The 13,263-nt window shown below is 60.4% G+C and overlaps 6 protein-coding genes across 6 annotated transcripts; 4 read left to right on the top strand and 2 right to left on the bottom strand.

The window, feature by feature from the left end:
- Positions 1 to 261: 261 nt before the first annotated feature.
- Positions 262 to 837, top strand: SPSK_02781 (uncharacterized protein; the record flags this gene model as incomplete). The annotated part of the gene is made up of 2 exons (XM_016729646.1): positions 262 to 420; positions 595 to 837. The coding sequence occupies 2 exons, from the start codon at positions 262 to 264 to the stop codon at positions 835 to 837; spliced, it is 402 nt and encodes a 133-aa protein (XP_016589175.1).
- Positions 838 to 1,765: 928 nt separating this feature from the next.
- Positions 1,766 to 2,163, top strand: SPSK_10481 (uncharacterized protein; the record flags this gene model as incomplete). Its single annotated transcript, XM_016736875.1, has 2 exons — positions 1,766 to 1,888; positions 1,915 to 2,163. 2 exons carry the CDS (start codon positions 1,766 to 1,768, stop codon positions 2,161 to 2,163), a joined length of 372 nt encoding a protein of 123 aa, XP_016589174.1.
- Positions 2,164 to 3,485: 1,322 nt separating this feature from the next.
- SPSK_02704 (glycoside hydrolase) lies at positions 3,486 to 4,328 on the top strand (the record flags this gene model as incomplete). The annotated part of the gene is made up of 1 exon (XM_016729571.1): positions 3,486 to 4,328. The coding sequence occupies one exon, from the start codon at positions 3,486 to 3,488 to the stop codon at positions 4,326 to 4,328; it is 843 nt and encodes a 280-aa protein (XP_016589173.1).
- A 193-nt stretch (positions 4,329 to 4,521) lies between these two features.
- On the bottom strand, positions 4,522 to 5,590 carry SPSK_02623 (mediator complex subunit NUT2; the record flags this gene model as incomplete). Its single annotated transcript, XM_016729491.1, has 2 exons — positions 4,522 to 5,471; positions 5,551 to 5,590. The coding sequence occupies 2 exons, from the start codon at positions 5,588 to 5,590 to the stop codon at positions 4,522 to 4,524; spliced, it is 990 nt and encodes a 329-aa protein (XP_016589172.1).
- Positions 5,591 to 5,870: 280 nt separating this feature from the next.
- Positions 5,871 to 9,337, top strand: SPSK_02177 (ribonuclease Z; the record flags this gene model as incomplete). The annotated part of the gene is made up of 3 exons (XM_016729053.1): positions 5,871 to 5,921; positions 5,989 to 6,270; positions 6,332 to 9,337. The coding sequence occupies 3 exons, from the start codon at positions 5,871 to 5,873 to the stop codon at positions 9,335 to 9,337; spliced, it is 3,339 nt and encodes a 1,112-aa protein (XP_016589171.1).
- Positions 9,338 to 9,627: 290 nt separating this feature from the next.
- Positions 9,628 to 12,951, bottom strand: SPSK_02187 (uncharacterized protein; the record flags this gene model as incomplete). The annotated part of the gene is made up of 1 exon (XM_016729062.1): positions 9,628 to 12,951. One exon carries the CDS (start codon positions 12,949 to 12,951, stop codon positions 9,628 to 9,630), a length of 3,324 nt encoding a protein of 1,107 aa, XP_016589170.1.
- Positions 12,952 to 13,263: the final 312 nt, after the last annotated feature.

The raw sequence follows: 13,263 nt of genomic DNA, 5'->3' as shown, positions 1-13,263 counted from the left end.
GCATCCGCTCTTGCATGTATTTTATTAAATTTCGGTGTCGTGGTCGTTGTATTGTTAGTTCTCCTTTTGGTTTAGCAGCTGCCCGCCCGTTTGTGCGGGTACTCTTTTCCGTAGTGCGGTGCTAACAACACGAACGGAACCACAGCTCACAGCTGTCACGTCCTCTCTATATTATAATACCATCCGCGACGTTGTCTCCTCCGACCTCGACCTCAGGTTCACGAACAAACGTGCTTTTCGCAACCGCGCGTCCCCGCCACAATGTCCAGCGAAACACCAAAGAAGACGGTCAGCATCGTCGCGTTTATGAAGCGCAAGCCGGGCCTCACCCACGAACAGTTCTACCACCACTGGGTCCATGTCCACGGCCCGCTCGTCAAGCCCTGGGCCTTGAAGCACGGGTTTTTGGAGTATAGACAGGTAGGTCGATCCCCGTCTGTCCTGTGTCCTCGCTTCGCTCGTATTTCGCGTCGTCTTGTGGCCTCACTTCGATCGCATTGCGTTGCGTTCGAAATTCTCGCTTCACTGCGCTCGTGATACCTACTCACTCGCCTCTCGCTAATGCACTTGGCCCGCGGCCCACGGCCCCCACAGATCCACCTCTACCCGGCCATGAATACCAACCGCACCGTCGTCGGCCCCGAACGCGCCGGCCGCAACACGGAACTCGAAAACTGGGACGGTTGTGCTGTCTTTGAGATGGAGAGCCTCGAAGCGTTTGAGGCGGCGTTCGAGGACCCGTACTATAAGGACCTCATCGCCAAGGACGAAGAGCAATTCATTGACAAGGCCGCCGGCGTCATGCGCCGTCGGGGGGAGCTGAACAGAATTATTTAAAGAACGTGGCGAAGGAATAAGTACATGAATACAATTTTGAACTATAAATTAACATGAGGCGAGGCGAGGAGATACGGTATTAGAGTGACTCGTTTTGTCCTCTGTTGACCACGCCGGAGAAACTTCACATGGAAACTGAAGCGAAGAAGCGCCATCCCAGATTGTATGGCGCTGATTTTGCAGACGATTGAGCAGTAGCGGTCGCCTTCCAGAAGAGTGTAGCTCTGTTGTGCCTTCTTACATAGCTATATTGTTGCGCCGCGGCAACGTTTGATACCGTAGAACAAGGAGAGAGCATACCATGTGAGCACAGCCGTAAACCACTACCACCCTTCGTAACGAGTTGGCATCACTTTCTCAATGTTATCATAAATGTAAAATGCTTACGGTGAAATTTATCGCAGTTTTCGCGTTCGCAGGTCGTCCATGGGTGGAACAACATGACATCTTGGAGGAAACGAGTGAGTAAAAGACCAGTATAGTCAAGAAGAACGAAGGGAAGAAAAAAACATTTACCTCTCAGAACAATTGTGAGTGCAGCATTGAAACCTAATCAGATCCCTCGCTGGATCTCGCCTTTGGGGACGGCCACTCGCTCGACGAACATTCCTCCCAGGCGAGTCAACGCCGTTCCTTTTTCGCAACCTAATACATTCGCTATCGATTCCATGCGAGGCAATGTTGTAGGAACCGTATGAAGTTCCACAGTGGCGTTCCGGGCGTCACCTTTTCGTCACAGCAGCTGCTCTCGACGTGCTGATAAAGCCCGCTGACGTGAGTGGCAAAAGTAGCGCATGCTGGACATTCAAAGCCGGTTTTCGGGGAATATAGAACGTATCCGTGCGAGTAACTACAGTGGCGAGCAAGTGCGGCGAGTGTGTCCACATTCATGCCCGAGACGCATGTTCCCGCCTCGAGATGTAGCAACATGGCGGATATGGAAACATACATGCGGTCGCACCCAGGGCAGGGCACGGCCTTCGGCTTGTGCACCAATTGGTGCTGGAGGATGAGCCATGAGGATAAGCCACTGTTTTTTTTCGAAAACGAAGTGTATAGAGCACTCACATGTTCTAGGTTGGACGGAGTCGCAAAATCGGCCCCGCATATGCCGCAGATGTTGTGCTCGTCCTCTTCGTGCTGGTGGAGCCTGACTTCGTTGTAGAAATCTGGCCCGTCGCGACACCTTCTGCAAATATTATGCGCACGGGACACCGCGAGATGATGTCGTTTTGCGTTCAGGGAAGAAAATTCGAGCCGGCATCGCGTGCAAAAAATATGCCTGCTCGACATCCCGAGGTGCTGCTCGAGCGCTTGGCGATGTGAAAAATATCGGTCACAAAGCCTGCAGTAATACTCCATGTCGGCTAGCAAGACCTGAGACGATGGGACAGGGGCAGACCAATGAGGAGTGAGGTAGCTAAACTCGAGCCTTGTTTTTCCGTAGAGACGTTGGTCACGCGATGGGATGCGTTCGTGACAGAGCGAAGTGCGAGAGTGAGAGACATGCAGGACCCGGGTACGATACGCCTTTCACAGGACACGTAGGGTTATGACTGGGCGATATCAACTGCATTGGGCACAAAAGTCCCATGTAAAGTGAATTTTGTGTGTGGGATGATGTGCATCACATTCTTGCAAATGAGGTCTCTCAGGGATAGGACCACCATCCTGGAACCAACACGTGACCTGCTAGGATTCTGTTTCTCGGCCAACTGGCAAATTAGAGAGCCTTCTACGAATGTAACACCAAGGCTAGATGACAGGCCTGAAGTACCGTAGTCCACCATACATTTTGTTTATTTTATTCGAGCGATCGATGGTACGTACTGTTTTGCTTAATGACGCACCGATATATGTCGACCGCGCCTGCTACAAACACACACCTCACACACGGCTTCTCGTTCCTTGTATACTCTGACTGGTCCTTTCTGGGACGATATACTGCAGCCAGGCGGCTCTCGTGGGGGCCAGAAATCACATTTGCCGTGTCGGTGCCTGCAGATGAACAATAATAAAAGACGGTGATTATGTGTTCCAATGACAGCTCACCTATTCGAAGTCTTGGTCAGATCTCTGTGCTCTTAGACTATATCTGCTTCCAAATGGGGTCGGAATTCATAGTCAACCGTTCGGTGGACCCGTTTCTAAAGTTGATGAGATGCCATCGTCTGGATGGCTACTCTTCGGCCCGGGTTGCAAGATGGTTTTCAGTCCGTGGGAGGCTTCAAGGGAATACGATGACACAATTGTAACGATCAGGAGGAGAAACTCCAGTGGGAGCTACCGTATTTATAGAGGTCCGTCGGCTGCTGCATAGACAGTAAGAGGCATATGGATTTACAAAACCACTTATGGCCTGCGGCCTCCACCTCTGAGGAGCATTTCCTAATATAGAACCATGTTAAAAGATGAAGCCGTGTGCTTAATACTATATATGTATATCCGTGCATGCTTTCTTGTGGCGTAGGCAGAGACGGCTCGTAGATTGCAGGGAGGCCACGTTGTATAACACCCGCTCTCCAATTGCGATAAATCGCCTCTATAATACTATAAAAGGATGCACAAGTACGCGCGGCGACACCTTCGTTTGAGTGTGTGATGTCGCGTGTTGCGATCGGCCACAATCACCTGCGACGTCAACTACAATGCAGGTACACTCGATGCTCGCGTCGGTGTTATTGCTGGCGTACGGCGGCCACGCAGCAAGCACTCCGGCGCAGTCTCTATCTGTGATGGCGGAAGCAACCACCAACGACATGTCCGCCGCCCCCACGACGACCATCATCCCCAGAGACTCCTTCAGCTCGCAGTCTGCGTTTGACGCCGTCTGGGACTACAACTACCCGTGGGGCACCGACCACAACGGCGCCGCGCGCATGGACAAGGGCCAGAGCCGCCTCGACCTGGCCGCCGACGCGAACACGCTCACCATGACGGCCAAGCGCGTCACCGACGGCAGCCAGAAGCCCGCCAGCCACGGTGGCAAGTCCATTTCGATCCACTATCTGTCGGGCACCATCCACGCGCGGCAGCACATGACCGTCGCCACGGGGACGACCGTCGAGCTGGCTGGTGACTTCCGCGCGCCCGTCGCCCGGGGCACATGGCCGGCCTTTTGGCTGACGGCCGTCGACGGGTGGCCGCCCGAGGTGGACCTGGCCGAGTGGAAGGGCAGCGGCAAGATCTCGTTCAACACGTTCAACACGTCGAGCCAGGTGGCGGCCAAGGACGTGGCGTACCCCAGCCCCAGCGCCTTTCACGCGGTGCGGTGCGTGCTGTGGGACGCCAACGGCAGCGACGTGGGTGTGCGGTTCTACATGGACGGCCAGCTGGTGACCACGCAAGTTGGCCGGGGCTTCACCGGCAAGGCGCTGTACCTGATTCTGGACCTGCAGATGGAGGGTTCGTCGGGGTCGCCCGGGCCGTCGTCAGACACCGAATTCGTTGCACGCGGCGTGTCCGTCATTTCGTACAAGACAGAAAAGTAAAGCATTTTGAGGCGCGGTAGCACGTGGAGAACTGAGGGTCAGTTGACTTTGTAGGAAATCAAAAATAACATAAAAAGTAAATACAAGTATGTAGAATGTCGCGTCCGTCTCGGGGTATATAGTACAGCCAGTGTCACGTATCAAGTATCATACAGTTGCGATCGTCATCTGCACATTTGTCGTATCCCATCCACTACGATGTTTCCATCGCGTCTTGTCCACCATCGCCGCCGCTGCCGGCAGCTCCTCCACCTACTGCCGCGCTACTGCCACTCCCACTGGCCGTCCCCCCACCCGCCGCGGATGTGGGCTGTGGCGTCGACGGCAGGATGCCCATCATGTCAATCGTCGTCGGCGCGGACGAGACCCCATGGGGTCCGCCGCTCCCTGTTCCGCTGCCGGCGTCCGAGTTGGCCGACGGTGTCCCTGCGCCTGCTTGGTTGCTGCCGCCGCTGCCCGGATGCGCCAACGGCGAGGCCGATGCCGACGCCGACGCGGGCACGTTGGCAGTGGTTTGTGTTGCCGTTGTTCCCGTCGGGGCCGCCGTGGCCGTCACAACAAGCGCAGATCCGCCGTGGCTTCCAGGCGTCTCGGCCTCACCCACGAGGGTCGTCTTGGAGGAGCCGTCCAAGGACGCGGCAGGCTGCGCCGAGCCAGGGGCGGTGTGTGGTTCTCCTCGTTCGTCTGCCTGGCTTGGGTGCTCCACCGTCGCCCCCATGACCCGGTCGACGTCCCCGCCCAGCTCCGGCAGCGCCGACCGGATCTGCCCCGCCAGCGTGTCGCGGAACTGGGCAAAGGCGCCGCGCTTGCCGGCGCGCAGCTGGTTGGTGCGGCGGACGAGCTCGACGAATTCACGGGTGTAAATGTCCGGGTTGCGGCCGGCCTCGACGTACTGGACAAGGTCGCGAGGCACGGACGGCAAGCTGCGGTGGCCGGTGCCGGTGCTGTCGAGGGTCACGACGCTGTTGGGGCCGCTGCCGTTGTTGTCGTTCTCGACGACTTCGTTGACGTCCCGGAGGGCCTGCGAGAGGATCCGCACCTCGGCAACGAGGGCATCGAGGGACGTGTGTGAGCCGGCAGCATCGTAGGCGCTTGTGTGCAGCATCACATTGTAGAGCGACTGGATGGTGTCGCGAATGGCCGCTGGAGGATTGGGTGGGAGCGTCAGTGCGTGTCAATCAGTAGGCATTGGGGTGCTGGCTGGATGCTGGGAGCAGCTTACTCTCGGCCTGCGCCGTCGCGGAGTGCCCTATGGGCGCCATGGCTGCAGACGGGGGTTTGTAGTCGAGGTTGTGACGACGAAATGTGAGAGAGACTGGCAACGTAATGTCTCGACGTCTATTTAGTGGAGAACTATCACCAGCCAGGAAGCTCCATCTGGGTGAAGCGAATGCACGTGACTGGCTGGTACAAACGGTAGCCATAGTGTCTATTCCCACCATACATCTGCTGGTACACTCCTTGCTGTCTGTACTGCATTTAGCCAGCCGTGTTTCTTATCGATAGGACGAGGCCGAAGAAAAAGTCGGCAGATCTATCAATATGGCAAGAGCTGCCTCAGACGTCTCCGCCGTAAACAAAAGTCCCCTCTCCGTAAGAGTCATCTACATCGACGACACGCCACTTGACGATGATCGCCGTCAACCCCCTCGTTTTATAGTCACCGGCCATATCCGCGGCCTATCCTTTCCTTCATGCGACCACCATCCTACCGACCGGCGCCATTCTTCCATTCATTTCGCTCCGGCGCTGCCCCTCTTCGCATTTCTCGATTTTCTTTTTGTTCTTCACCTCGAAGATCGCCATTTTCTTCGACGACGGCGGCACTGGACAGCTCCCCGCCGCCCATGCACACATCAAAGCGGCAGCGGACGACGGCGCCACATCACTCGCCCATTCACCACGCCACGCCGTTTCGCTCGCCGTCGCCGCCGGACCAAGCGTCAGCCTTTTCTAGTTCACTTAATCCAGCAAACACTTCAAACACACCAACTATATCAAAGCACGCCGGCCGCCGTTCTCCTCACAACTACCCTCCATCTCCACTCAAATACTCGACAGTCCCCGAGGGCCTGTTTTCAAGCTCTGTCAAGACCTTCCCATCCCACCATTTGAACCGATCGTGGAAGAGCCGTGTCCGCTATTTTCTGTTCCAAGACACAAACGCCAAAGACGAACCTCCCTCGACGGAACACGCGACTGCCTCCTCCTCCCGCCCTCCGAAGCGGCCCGTGGCCCCCATGCTCAACTACGTCCAGATCCTGACCACGCCGACGGCCGACACCCCTGGCACCTGTCTGCTCGTCCACCATGACAACCGCCGCTATCTCTTTGGCAACGTCGCCGAAGGCACGCAGCGTGCCTTTGTGCAGCAAAAGGTGTCGCTGAGCCGCGCCGATGAGGTGTTTTTGACGGGGCCCATAGGCTGGCACACGGCCGGCGGGCTGCTGGGCATGGTGCTGACGGTGGCGGACGTGGTGCAAGCCGCCGCCGCCGCGGCCGTGGACGAGGCCAAAGCAAAGCTTGCCAAGGCGCAGAAGCTGCGGGACGCCGCAGCAAAGACCAAAGGCAAGGACGGGAAAGACAACAAGAACGGTGCCAAGGCCGAGGAAGCATACAAGGCCGCCGTGGCGGGGCTGGCGGCCGCCCAGGCGGCCCCGCCGCGCTCGCTGAGCATCCACGGCGGTATCAACCTGACACACGTCATCGCGACGGCGCGGCGGTTCATTTTTCGAAAGGGCATGCCGATCAAGCCGCACGAGGTGCGTCACGACACCAGTTTCGCGGGCAGTGCCTCCGCGTCGTCGTCGGACACAGTCCGCGAACCGGACTGGTCGGACGAAAACATCATGGTGTGGTACGTGCCCGTGTTTGCGGATGGCGCCGACAGCAACGGCCGTGACTCTCGAAAGCGCGCCCTCGAAACAAGCGACGACGACACAGCACACGAGTCCCCCACGGCGTCGTCCGATCGCGACGCGGCCGACCGCGAACTCGTCGATTCCGTCGTCCACCACATGTTCGACTCCAACTGGACCCTTGACGCCCTCGTCGAGACCACCCTCCACGCCGCCAAGCTGCCGGCCAAGCTCTTCGTCAAGGACGAGCAGGGCCACCTCAAGGAGTACGATGGCCCCCTGCCCACGGGACCGGGCGGTGCCGACGTCCCCGACATCCCTGTGCTCGTGCGCCAGCCGTGGCCCGGCGCCCTCATCGAGTCCCTTCCCCACACCGCCCCCGCGCGCCAGTCCATGTGCTACATTGTGCGAAACCACCCGCGCCGCGGCAAGTTTGACGCCGCTGCCGCTGCCAAGCTGGGCGTCGCCAAGCATGACAACCGCCACCTCGTCGCCGGCCACAGCGTCACCGCCGCCGACGGCCGCACCGTCACGCCCGACATGGTCATTGCCGCCGACGTCGAGGGCGCCGCGTTCGCCGTCGTCGAGCTGCCGGATGTGTCGTACATTGACGCCTTCCTGGCCAAGCCCGAGTGGGCCCACCCCCAGGTGATGCGCGCCATTGACACCATCTTTTGGCTGCTGGGTCCTGGCGTCCTGAACGACGCGCGCATCCAGGCGTTTATGCAGCAACACCCCAAGGTCCGCCACACCGTTGCGTCCACGGACACGTGCGCCAACCGGCTGGCCTTGTCGTCGGCCGCCGCCCTGCAGGCCAAGCACCACCGCGTCGACCCGGACCGCTTCCCCATCCAGCAGTACGACAACGTGGAGCCCACACTCGCCGTGCCGGCTGCATCCACGGGCCAATCTCTGTTTGTGCCCGCCCGCCCCGGCTGGTCGGTCCGTCTGGCGCCCCAGGTCCTCGAGGAAGACCACAAGATTTACCCGTACGTTGATTTTGCCGAGGCGTTGGCCGAGATGGACCCGCAGGTGCTCGCGCTCGCCGATACCGCCCGCGCCCACGTCGCCACCCCTGGTTTCCAAAGCGCCGTGGACGCCGGCAACGCCGGCCTGCCGCATCCGGACACCGAAGTCATTCCGCTGGGCACGGGCTCGGCTATGCCGTCCAAGTACCGCAACGTCTCAGCAACGCTCGTGCGCGTGCCCGGTGTCGGCAGCTACCTGTTTGACTGCGGCGAGAACACGCTGGGGTCGATGCGCCGTCTCTTTGGCGCGGCCAAGCTGCGCGAGGTGCTGCGGGACCTCAAGGTGCTGTGGATCAGCCACCTGCACGCGGACCACCACCTGGGCACGGTCAGCGTCTTGAAGGCGTGGCGCGACGCCACCGCCGCGACGGCGGGCGCCAGCGAGGACACAAAAAGCAACGAAGGCAAGACGCGCCGGCTCATGGTCGCGTCCCACGTCAACATGCTGCAGTGGCTGCGCGAGTACGCCGACGTCGAGGACATTGGGCTCGACCGCATCTGGCAGGTGGCGCTCGAGAACCACGCCCGCGACGGCCCGCGGTCCAACGTCTGTGTGCCCAAGACGTTTTCGCCCGCGCTCCAGGCCGAGTTTGGCCTCGAGCGCATCGACGCGTGCCGCGTGCAGCACTGCCACGGCGCCCTGGCGTGCGTGTTTACGTGGCCGGCCACGACCGCGACCACGACCACAACCGGCGGTGACCGCCTCAAAGTCGCCTACTCGGGCGACTGCCGGCCCTCGACCGACTTTGCCGAGATCGGCCAGCAGGCGACGCTCCTCCTCCACGAGAGCACCTTCGACGACGAGCTCGTCGGCGAGGCCCGCGCCAAGAAGCACAGCACCATGGGCGAGGCCCTGGAGGTGGGCCGCGCCATGGGCGCGCGCCGCGTGCTGCTGACGCACTTTTCGCAGCGCTACCCCAAGATTCCCGTCTTTGCGTCGGGCGAGAACAGCGACGACGACAACAGCACCAACAACAACAGCGCGGCCGAGATGCAGGTGCTCGTGGCGTTTGACCAGATGCAGGTGCGCCTGCGCGACTTCAAGCTGGCCGCCGCGTACCTGCCGGCGCTGCAGAAGCTGTACGAAGGCGAGGAGATGCAGGGCAAAAAGGACAAGGAGTAGGAAGCGACGGGCCGTCGACAGGGTCGCGTGGCTGGATGCATGGAAAAGCGAATGTGATTTACGTGTACGTTTACGAAATGCATACTTGTCCTATTGACGAACGCGTGCATAGTTGCGAGACTGGTTGGTGCACGGCATGTTCATAATGAAAAAAAGTTGTTTTGAATCTTTTGTTTAAGTTGTCGCCATATGTACTTGGCTGTGTTTGGCATTCTAAAAACTTACATAAGAGACGTCGCCTTTAACAAAGGAAACAGAGAAACCGTCACCTGGTAGTGGCGGTGGTCGTGTTAGAAACACTTGGGCCACTCCGTGCAGTTGGTCAGGTTGGACGTCGGCCGGTCAGCCACCTGCTCCTGCAACCCGCACGTGTGATGCTTCTGTGGATGGACACCCTGGCAAACACAACGCTGCGTCTTTGCTTCGGCGGGGAGACGAGGCAGGGGCTTGTTCTCGACCTCGGCCTGCGTCCGTGGCCGCATCGGCTGCCGCGGCTGAGGAGGTGCCCGCGGTGGTGCCTGGGGCGGCCGACGACTGTTATTTGGCTGGTAGTGGTTCAGGATCCGCGGAATTGGGCCCTGCTGGCCACGACCTGGCCGTGTCGGCGCCGTCAATGTCTGCTGGTGTCGCTGCCTTTGCATCTGCAGCCACCGGCGCGGCTGCTCGGCCTCCGTCTTGCCCCGCAGCCGTGTCGGCCTGTCCGTCTCCTTTTGGTGCCGGTCGCCAGCGACGACACTGATGGAGTCGTCGGGCGCGATGGAGCATGGGCCAGCAGAGCCATTGTCGTTGTCGTTGTCGTCGTCGACAAAGATTGCATAATCTGGACGATGACGGGGCCCTTCGCCGACGCTCAGATCCGACGGGGCTGACTGGCTCCAATCGAACGACACGTCTGAACTGGTCTCTGAGGGCGTCTTGGGAAGCGCGGCGGAGGTGGAAGCCTTTGTGGTTAGAGGGGAAGCCCGCGATGAACGCATAGGCGTGCGCACCTTTTTCTGCGTCTCCTGCGTCTCCTGCGTCTCCTGCTGCTTCTGCTGGCCAGACTTGGAGAAGAGCGGTGGCGGCATGGCTGACCGCTGTGTCATGGACGGCGGCCGGTACGTCGACCTGGGCAGCAGTGGGTAGCGGCTCAGGTTGGTCACCGTCGTGGCGGGCGAGGAGGATGGTATCGAGGACGACTTTGAAACCGTGCTTCGGGAGGTCCTCTCGGTCGGTGCCTTGGAGGTGGTGCTTGTCGACTTGGTGGTCTTGGACGCCGTCGAAGCGGCAGAGCACGGTTTCGCCAAAGTGGAAGTCGCAGGTTTAGGAATCGTCGCAGCCACGTTGACGCGGCTCCGGCTGCGGCTCGCGTCCATGACGGCCTGCATCGCCACATATGACGCTACCAACGTCGGTTTGCGCCCATTGGAAGGAGGAGTCGGCGTGCTCGGGGCGCGAGAGCGGTAGGAAGACGACGCCGTCGGCCGAGTAAGAGACGAGAGCGAAGACGACGCAGACGGCACAGTTGATGTGGACGCCTTGGCAGAACGAGGCGAAGGAATCGCCCGGCTGGCCGAGGAGGCAGATGTCTGCGAGGCGTTAGCTTCAGACAGAATGGTAGAGAACGCCTGCTTGGCCTTGGAGGTCTTCTGGCCGTTCTGGGTCGCCGCCGTGACGCGGGAGTAGACGCTCGAGGTCGGAGCCGGCGGGTAGATGCGAGGTTGCGAAGACGGCGTCGGGTTGGCCGGCCGGGGCGGCAGTTCACTGGTAGACGATGGACGAATCGAACGAGTGGAGTGCCGTGAGACAGAGCTGACAACAGAGCGGGCGGCCGTGGAAGTAGGAGTGCCGGGGATCGGAGAGAGACTGCGAACAGGCATCGTTGAGAGAGAAGCAGCAGCAGCTCGGCGGCCAGGGCCCGCATGGCTGGGGGGCAGGTCGGGAACTGGGCTGGAAAGCTGGTTGAGAGGCAGCTGCGTGTAGACACTAATGGTGACATATGAGGCGTGGTCGTCGTCGCTGCTGTGGCCCGTCGACGCACGCTCGTCGGCGACATCCGACGAGAAGACCGTCTCCGACTCGAGCACATTGCGCCGGTAGTCCTCTTCGCATTCGGGGGCCGGCGTCTCCTCCGCCACAGTCGGCTCGGGCTGGCCCTGGGCATGGTATTCCTTGTAGCCAAGATGCGCCGAAGCGTCGCTGCCCATCATGGAAGGGTGCTGCTGAGCCGTGCTCTTGTCGCTTGCCATCTCGCCCGCCCATTCGTCTGGGTGTGCTTTGTCCGCCTCCTCCTGCCCCTTCTCCACCTCCTCGTCGGGCACAACATAGTACTGCTCATGGCTCTCGTCGTACGCTCCGGACGGGTCGGCGCCATGAGCATGGCCAGGGGTCGGTTGGTAGTTTTGCTTGTTGCCACCAACGACGGACTCGTTGTAGTGCGCCCACAGATCGCAGTCGAGCGGAAGCAGCGGCAGCGGGAGGCGGTGGCCGTGTTTGGTGACCAGGCGCGGCGTGCACGGGTCGCGCACGTACCGCGTCGACTTGCCTTGTCGCTGCAGCCGCTTGACGTCGCGCGCCACGTGCCGCCGGCGCCGCGCTTCGCAGAGGCGCACGTCGAAAATCGACTCGGCGAGCGCCTCGCTCCGCGCGCGGATCTCAGCCGCCATCTCGTCGCCAACGTCGCGGCCGAGGACGTTGATGTACGTCTCGACGAGGGGCAGCAGGTTGGGCTCGCGGGGCTTCTTCTTCTTGTCGAGCGACGACGACGACGGAATCGTGCCCCGGCGCCGGTCGCGCCGCTGCTTGTCGTGGTGCTCCTCGGCCATGCGGCTCAGCATGCTGGCGCGCAGGTCGATGAGCGTCTGGCTGCGGGCGCCGACGGCCGCCAGGATGCACGCCTCGCAGGGGTACTGCAGGTGTGGCATGCGCATGCTGCTGCGGATGTGGGTGGACGACTGGGAGGGCGACGTTGTCGACGAACCCGCCGACGAGCCAGCCTTGGCACTCGTTGGTGGCCGGTGCAAGACCTGACGGCCCTTTTCCAGCGCTCGGAACGTGTGCCGCGTACACCACAGCGCGCTGATACCAATCATGCGGAGACCCCAGTCGTGCACGTCGCGAGTGTGGCAGATTGCTTCAGGAGCGTCGCCGTTGTCGTTGACGCCGTTGTCGTTGTCGTTCTTGTCAAGGCGGTCGTGCACAGGGTGCCGGCGGACGAAATCGGCATTGTCGGCGACCTCGCGCGAGAGATAGAAAAACATCTCCCGCACAAGAGTCGGATGGAGGTCGCGATGTGCCGAGCAGAGCGCCGTCGGTGTGGAGCAGGGGTGGAGGACAGCGTCCAGCCGAATCCCCTTGGAGGCGGCCTTGACGGCGAGCGTATCGGCGCCGCCCGCGGCGGCAATGACAACCCGTTTCGCCACCTGGGCGACCTTGACAGACAGGTGGGGGATGGGAGGGATCAGGAGGCAGCGCGGCAGGCCAGGAATGCGGGCCGCCTGCTCGGCCTGCCACGTGGCAGACGGCGTGGCCGTGTGGCGGCCAGTCTGCTCGAGGCTGTCTGGCGGAAGACTCAGGACAACGGCCAGGGCGTGCAGGACGTTGCCCGAGATGTATCGGAGAGGAATGGTCGACATGCTGTGAGAGGATACCGGCGCAAGGGCCAAAAACCCACGCGAACGGCGGTAAAAGAAACACGAGAAAACAAATAAAGAGAAGAAAGAGAGAAAAGGAAGTGCCAATGGCGAGTCTTCTCGCCAAAGGTCGTTTGCAAATCAGGCAAACAGACAAGACTACCTCTCACTCTCCGGTTCTGCTGTTCCGCTTCTCGTCTTTCTGTCGAGGGTGTTGTTATTTTGTTTCGTTCTAGAAGTAAAAAGTAAACGTGCTTGTCATCTAGATCAAGGTTCGAAAAATAGAGTCTTGTACAAAGGGTCGTCTGCGTACTC

This window comes from Sporothrix schenckii, assembly GCF_000961545.1.
Source record: "Sporothrix schenckii 1099-18 chromosome Unknown Cont43, whole genome shotgun sequence".
Taxonomy (NCBI): domain Eukaryota; kingdom Fungi; phylum Ascomycota; class Sordariomycetes; order Ophiostomatales; family Ophiostomataceae; genus Sporothrix; species Sporothrix schenckii.
The sequence above is the reverse complement of the archived record's forward strand: the minus strand, read 5'-3'. Positions and strand labels throughout refer to the sequence as shown.